At 34.2% G+C, this 8,075-nt stretch overlaps 1 protein-coding gene across 8 annotated transcripts in view; it reads left to right on the top strand.

The window, feature by feature from the left end:
* Positions 1 to 8,075, top strand: part of CARF (calcium responsive transcription factor) — a 96,016-nt gene that overhangs the window by 17,217 nt on the left and 70,724 nt on the right. For all 8 annotated transcript variants that reach the window (XM_081815349.1, XM_081815348.1, XM_081815347.1 and 5 more), the window contains one exon: positions 4,200 to 4,389. In XM_081815349.1, coding sequence (XP_081671475.1) covers positions 4,200 to 4,389 — 190 coding nt within the window. The remainder of the gene's footprint in view (positions 1 to 4,199; positions 4,390 to 8,075) is intronic.

The raw sequence follows: 8,075 nt of genomic DNA, 5'->3' as shown, positions 1-8,075 counted from the left end.
GAGACAGCAAGAGGGAATGCAAGCGCGGGTGGGGGGTGGGAGAGGGAGAAGCAGGCTTCCCACTGATCAGGGAGCCTGATGCCAGGCTTGATCCCAGGACCCTGGGATCATGACCTGAGCTGAAGGCAGCCACTTAACGAGTGAGCCACCCAGGCGCTCCATCTTGAACTTAATTATAGTGACAACCTTCCCTCTAATCTCTTTGACTTTTCCGTTTCTGGGCCCTACTATCTAGTTTTCTAAAACTACTTGTCTTTAAATATTGCTTTCATTATTTTTTTCTCATTGCCCAGTAAGTTCGGTGTTATTTTTTCTATATCATTTACCACTATACATAGCTTTCAAGATCTTGCATAATCTGGTATTACTTTATCCTATTTTATTTACTACTTTTCTCCAGCTCATCATTCATTCTTGTTAGCCTTATCTTCCTACTTTGTACAAACACTTCAGAATCTTCTCTTATCTCTGCCTTGACTTGTTTTTATTTCCATTTCCTAATATGTTTTATTTTCTTCTGCTTACCTTTATAACTATTCTTTAAATCCTAATGGAAGTCCTATATATCTTTTCTGTAAATAATGATTATTTTAGCTCTTACCTATTTATCTCTTTAAGTTCTTTGGTATTTATTGTCATTACTGTTGTAAATTATTTGCTTAATTTTTTGTTCATCATTACATAGCATTTAGACTGTACACTTTTTAAGGGAAGGGACCATGCTCCTGTACATGTAAACCATATGTGATGATGACTAATTATTAAAATGCCTCATTGTTTTAAACAAATTTTCAAAATAGAAAGGGAAAACATTATTTCAGTTTTAATATTTTGTGAAAAGTTCTAATAATAAAGTCTAATGATGTGATGTATTGCACTGAGTAGGACATTTTTACTATTGTTGCTTTTCTAAGTCATATTTATGAAAGTCTGTATGTATAGGTAGGTAGATAGATTTTTTTCCCTCACACTTTTTGTTACAGTTTTTCACTGGTTTCCAAAAGGAACTATTATTGTTGTTTGATAAAGGTTTTTTTTTTTAAGATTTATTTATTATTTTATTTATTTATTTTTTTTAAAGATTTTATTTATTTATTTGACAGAGAGAGACACAGTGAGAGAGGGAACACAAGCAGGGGGAGTGGGAGAGGGAGAAGCAGGCTTTCCACTGAGCAGAGAGCCCGACGCAGGGCTTGATCCCAGTACTCTGGGATCATGACCTGAGCCGAAGGCAGACGCTTAACAACTGAGCCACCCAGGCACCCCTAAAGATTTATTTATTATTTTAAAGAAAGAGAGCGTGAGCAGGGTGAGGGGTAGAGGGAAAGAGAATCTCAAGCCGACTCCCTGCTGAACACAGAGCTGTTGCAGGGCTCAATCCCAGGACCCTGAGATCATGACCTGAGCTAAAATCAAGAGTCAGATGCTCAACTTACTGAGCCACCCAGGTGTCTCTGATGAGAGTTTTTATTTATTTATTTATTTATTTATTTATTTTTTAAGATTTTATTTCTTTATTTGACAAAGAGAGACACAGCGAGAGAGGGAACACAAACAGGGGGAGTGGGAGAGGGAGAAGCAGGCTCCTCGTGGAGCAGGGAGCCCGATATGGGGCTCGATCCCAGGACCCTGGGATCATGACCCTGAGTCGAAGGCAGACGCTTAGCAACTGAGCCACCCAGGCGCCCCTGATGAGGGTTTTTAAAATTGTTATTATAAACTTACAGAATGCTATAGACATTAAAGCATTAGCAATTATGTAGTCAAATCACTTTGTTTTACAACCATTTGCATTGTGTGACTTACCTCATGTCATACATCTTATAAGAAACTAATAGTTAAAATCTCTTCTAGTTTCATTCTGTCCAACAGAATGAATATCTCCATCAGTGAAGGAGTCTTTCTTCTTTCCTAAGCTGTATCAATAGTGAAAAACAATTTTGGTTGATGGCTGAAGAGATGTTTTCTGCATTTTGCTTCAAAATATTGTTTAATAGGGGCACCTGGGTGGCTCAGTCTGTTGAGCATCTGACTTCAGCTCAAGTCATGATCTCAGGGTCCTGGGATTAAGCCCTGCATTGGGCTCCACACTCAGTGGGGAGTCTGCTTGTCCCTATTCCTCTCCCTCTGCCCCTTCCCTCCACTCATGCTCTCTTTCTTAAATAAGTAAAGTCTTTAAAATATATATGTGTATTTAATAATCCTTTTTACTTTTTGACTTTTCATTTAATTATGTTTTTCCATAAGCATTTTTTGGATTTGACCAAAATGCACTAGTTGAATAAATTTCAAAACTGTGTTAAACTTAAAAAAAAACAAAAAAAAAAATTGTTAAACTTTTTATCTTCTGATAGAGACCTGGTTATATTGTACTAATTCTGAATTTTTCCTTTCATTGACAACGTTATAAACTCTGTTCATTTTATTTGTTAAAAATTGTTAATAAGCTGGACTTTATGTTTCTACTTTTATTTGCAGTCAATATTTTTTTTTTTAAGATTTTATTTATTTATTTGACAGAGACAGAGATAGCGAGAGCAGGAACACAAGCAGCGGGAGTGGGAGGGGGAGAGCAGGCTTCCCGTGGAGCAGGGAGCCTGATGTGGGACTCGATCCCAGGACCCTGGGATCATGACCTGAGCCGAAGGCAGCCGTTTAATGACTGAGCCATTTAATGACCCAGGAGTCCCTGTAGTCGATATTTTGATGCAGAAATATCTGGGCTAGAAAAATATTTGTAAGCCTAGGCATTTTTGTTATTTTTAGGGGAAATTGGAGATAAAGTATTGCTTGGCATCAGATTATCTCTTATTATGACCCAAAGTACAGCCACAACAGTATTTTGATACCTTCCTTAATTAATTAATTAATTACTTATTTTTAAGATTTTATTTATTTGAGAGAGAGAGTGTGAGAGAGAGCACAAGCCAGGGGAGGGGCAGAAGGAGAGGGAGAGGGAGGAGCAGACTCCCTGCTGAGCAGGGAGCCCAATGTGGGACTCGATCCCAGGACCCTGGGGTCATGACCTGAGCTGAAGGCAGACCCTTAACCAACTGAGCCACCCAGGCGCCCCTATACCTTCTTCTTTTTAAATGTATGCCTGCAGGGTGAAAAATTTAGTCTAGTAAAAAGATTCCTAGTCCCACATCTCTGCTCTTGTTCCCTTTAATGGAGAAACATACATGGAGTCAGTTCTAGGTTTGTATGCTTTAGTGTAGGAGATCACAGTTAATAGATTTTTCTCTATTGGTATAGAAAAAGCTTCTACTTTTGTTGAGGGTTACTTACATGCTTAGGGGTAGATAATATCATTTTATTTACACGATTTATTTACACCTTCCTTGTTTCAGGAAGAATGAAGACAGCTTACAAAAATACATAAAATATATTAGCAAGGTGGAAATTAAAATGGGAACTAAAGAATAAAGAAAAACAAGAATGTAATCATAAAATGGAAGTACGAAATGTATATCTTAATGAACTGTATGTACACACACACACATATATGTGCACACGTACATATACACTTGTCTATAATTTAAGCATCTACATTTCAAAAAGGGAAAACGCAGTTAGTCTGTTTCCATTAGATAAAAGTAATTAAGTTAATTTCCATAAAATAAAACGATTAACTATTTTTGGTACTAAGTTCAGACAGGATTTTCTCTCAGAGAAGGATCTTCTTAAAAAGAATCTTGATATAATGAGCAAATTCTTTGATACCATTTAGGAGATACCATCACAATTTTCATAGGCTTTCAAAAAGATTCATGTCCTATCAAAATTAATTTTAGCAAAAGAAGCCCCATAGGGAACCAGTACTTTATGGCTAGTTTTATGCTGATCTGGTTGGATCTAGGGGTAGAATTTTAAATATATGGAAGAATAGATACACAATATATTCTTCAAACTACCTCCCTAAGTATTATTTCTCTCAAGCAAGATTTTGATACTGATGGTGTGGCCATGAGTTTGACATTATATTCTCTTAACAAATATTTGGAGAATATCTATTTGATAATGCTGGTTGAAAGGAAATCAGATACACTGGTTGTACAAGATCATTGATCTGAGGGGAGAATGACATTCTCTTTTGAAAACCAATGAGTCTTTTATCTTGGACAACCACTTCATTAAATTTTTTGTACAATGAAACATACTTGCTAATAATTTTGTTATTTAATTTCTACTACATGCAGAAAATTGGAGATTCATACCGTGGCTACTGTGTAAGTGAGACTGAATTAGAAAGTGTCCTAACATTTCATAAGCAGCAAACACAGAGTGTTTGGGGGACCCGCCAATCTCCAAGCCCAGCCAAGCCAGCTACACGCTTGATGTGGAAATCTCAGTATGTCCCATATGATGGAATCCCATTTGTCAATGCAGGTACTTTTTAAAAGAATTATTTTAAAAGGTTCAGCACAGCCATGATCCATTGTGAAAATGTGTTTTCATAAAAATTTCCTACCAAAATTTTCATTTTTATGGATGACAACTGAATATTAATTGATGAAAGTACATATTAAATTAAAAAGAAAACTTGAAGTAAATATGACCAATTATTTTATGAAATTGTATTTTAATACATTAGAATAAATAAATAATACTTCCTTAGCTATTATGCTGATAAATAGAAAATAAAAATATTAATAGAGCAATTTTATTATTCTAAATATGTATATCTGTTGGATTTTTTTTTTTTATCCAGTCCAGATATTCTCTTCTCTCTTGATTCATCTTGTGGGACAAATTTGTATTCATTTTATATAGCTTATAGCTTATAACTCTGGAGTTACTGTGTAGAATTTGTATGCAATCTGGAGTTATAGCATACAGAATTCCAATATTAGGATTCTCAAGCATCAAATCTGTTACATATACTATTCTCAAATATTGGGCTAGTGTGTATTAAAATGGTAGAGTTTTGTGTGTGTGTTTTTTAAAGATTTTATTTTTAAGTAATCTGTATTCCCAACATGGGGTTCAAACTCACAACCCTGAGATCAAGAGTTGCATGCTCCACTGACTGAGCCAGCCAGACGCCCCTAAAGTGGTGGAGTTTCAAACAATTTCCAGAGATTCACCCTAGGACTAGTCAAATCCCAAAGAACATAAAGAAAAGTGATTTATTTTAGGACTATGGAAATACTGATTCAGCTGGAAGAGTTGCATTCTCATCCTGGACCTCTGAAGGTAAAAAAAGATATGTGGAGGAAGATGAGATACATGTAACCTCTTCTACCCAGGTTTCGTCAGTATTCTATAAAAGATGGAACATTTTTCCCCTCCATAGTTCTAATCCCCATGTTAACTCTCCACAGGCGGCCACTACTTAAATTTGCTGTGTATCTTTCCAGTCTATATTTTTATACTTTACCACACATATTTGTATTTATAATAATGTATTTTATTGTTTTGAATAGTTTGAAATATTCATAAATAGTAAACTATGGACATTGTTATGTAGATTTTCACTCACCCTTATTTCTTGAAATCCATCCATATTGATACTTACAGATCTTAATGTAACCAGTATGTAACATTCCAGCATATGACCAAACCACAATTATTTTTCTACTAATGATCATTTAGGATGTTTCTAATTTTCAGTATTACAAAGAATGCTGTAGTCAAACCTTGACAATATACATTATCTGTTGAAAAGATGTAAATAAGTTAATAGTGCATGCATTAAAGTGGAATTGCTAAGTTGTGAAGTATGCCCATTTCATCTTTACAAGATTATCTCAAGTTGCTCTCTAAAGTGGTTGTACAAGAGCCATCCTCCCCCCCAAAAAAAGAAATCTTGCCATTTGCAAAGACGTGGATGAAACTAGAGGGTATTATGCTAAATGAAATAAGTCAATCAGAGAAAGACAATTATCATATGATCTCACTCATATGTGGAATTTAAGAAACAAAACAGGAGCATAGAGGAAGGGAGGTAAAAATAAAACAAGACAAAATCAGAGAGGGAGACAAACCAGAAGAGACTCTTAATCATAGGAAATAAACTGAGGGTTGCTGGAGGGGAGGGGGGTGGGGGGATGGAGTGGTTGTGTGATGGACATTAAGGAGGGCACTTGATGTAATGAGCACTGGGTATTATATAAGACTGATGAATCACTGACCTCTACCTCTGACACTAATAATACACTATATGTTTTTTTTTTTTAAAGATTTTATTTATTTATTTGAGAGAGAATGAGAGACAGATAGCAAGAGAGGGAAGAGGGTCAGAGGGAGAAGCAGACCCCCCGCTGAGCAGGGAGCCCGATGTGGGACTCCATCCCAGGACTCCAGGATCATGACCTGAGCCGAAGGCAGTCGCTTAACCAACTGAGCCACCCAGGCGCCCAATAATACACTATATGTTAATTAATTGAATTTAAATTTTAAAAAAGACCACCTAATAAAAGAATTAAAAAAAAAATAAAGTGGTTGTACAGGTGCAAAATCTCTTCTCTAAATTTTTTTGGCCACATGTATTTCAGAATTTTTGGAATGTAATATGATATTACAGAATATTCCCAGCAAGTATTCTGTTGACCATATCACATAATCAAATACAGTAATATTTTATGGATAGTAACACTAAGAGGAATAAAGATTATAAATAGCCACATAAAGTTCAGGTCGGGTTTTGCAGTCAAATGGGTTCCAAAAAATTTTGTTTTCTGAACTTTTTCAGTTTCAGAATTGTATATGAGGAATTGATGACCTATACCGATTTTTACTTGTTTCAACAATGTATGAAAATTTCCCTTTCCTTCATTTACCTTATGACTTAGCATTGTCAGAATTTAAAAATCTTTGTATTCTGGAAATTTTCGTATATATATGACACACATATATACATGTATATACATATATATACATATATTAAAGGTAATATATAATAATAATGTATTATATGTGTATATATATATATATCTCAAAGTAAAGGTAATACTATATGAAATCCCATGACTCTCCTGTATCCATCATCCAGCTTCAGCAAATATTAGCGTATGGTCATTCTTGTCTCATTTATATCCCTACCCACTTCTTCATTCCCCACCTCCAAGATGATTTTATAGCAAATTCCAGATTCCAGTTGCTTTATCTGTAATTACTAAAGTATATATTATATACTAAAGTATATATCTCTAAAAGATAAGGATTCTTTATGTACATACATATATACAATGGCAATCACATTATCATACTTTAAAAGAATTAACAGTAATTTCTTAATGTCATAAAATGTCCAATGTTCACATTTCTTTACTTATCTAATAATTCTTTTTCCATAGGTTTGTTCAAATTCACATCCAAACAGATTACATTTGGTTTTATCTCTTAATTTCTTTTCATCTAAAAATTTCTCTCCTCTTTTCCCCCAGGTAGTTTATCCTGTAGTTTTCTATATTCTGAGTTTTGTTGATTCCATCTCTGTGCTGTAGTTTAACATGTTTTTTAAAAATCTCCTATATTTCCTGTGAATTGTTAGATCTAGAGGCTTAATTAAATGAATATTTAATCTCCATTAAAGTATTTTGCAAGAATACTTCATAGGTGTGCTGTGTACTTCTTATTGCTACCTATGTGCAACACCTTTTTGTGATGTTAAAATTCATAAGTGGATTCAGTTATTTTAGTATATGTGCTGCCAAAGCGAGCACTGGATTCAGTTATTTTAGAGTATTGTCAAATTTTTTATTTTGCCAATATGAAGAGTGTGAGATAGTATTTTACTATTGCTTGAATTTGCATTTCCATATTTACTAGTAAAGTTGAACATCTTTTTATTTGTTCATTTAATATCTTTTTTTTCTTTCTGAATTGCCTATTCGTAGTCTTTACCCATTCTTCTGTTTGGTTCTTTATTTTTAAAAATTACTTGTAACTCTTTACATTCTGCGTATTAATTCTTATTATCTCTATATTAATATAAATTCTTAAATTTATATTTAAATTTTTAAAGTTTTAAATTTTAATGTTGGCTTTATCAACACTTTCACTTACGACGTTTATTTTATATTTGAAAAATTTGCTGTACTCTACCTAGAATAGGATATTCTACTTAAAGC

This window comes from Leptonychotes weddellii, chromosome 3 (assembly GCF_054177405.1).
Source record: "Leptonychotes weddellii isolate Sample4059 chromosome 3, ASM5417740v2, whole genome shotgun sequence".
Classification (NCBI taxonomy): domain Eukaryota; kingdom Metazoa; phylum Chordata; class Mammalia; order Carnivora; family Phocidae; genus Leptonychotes; species Leptonychotes weddellii.
This window is presented reverse-complemented; position numbering and strand designations above follow the sequence as displayed.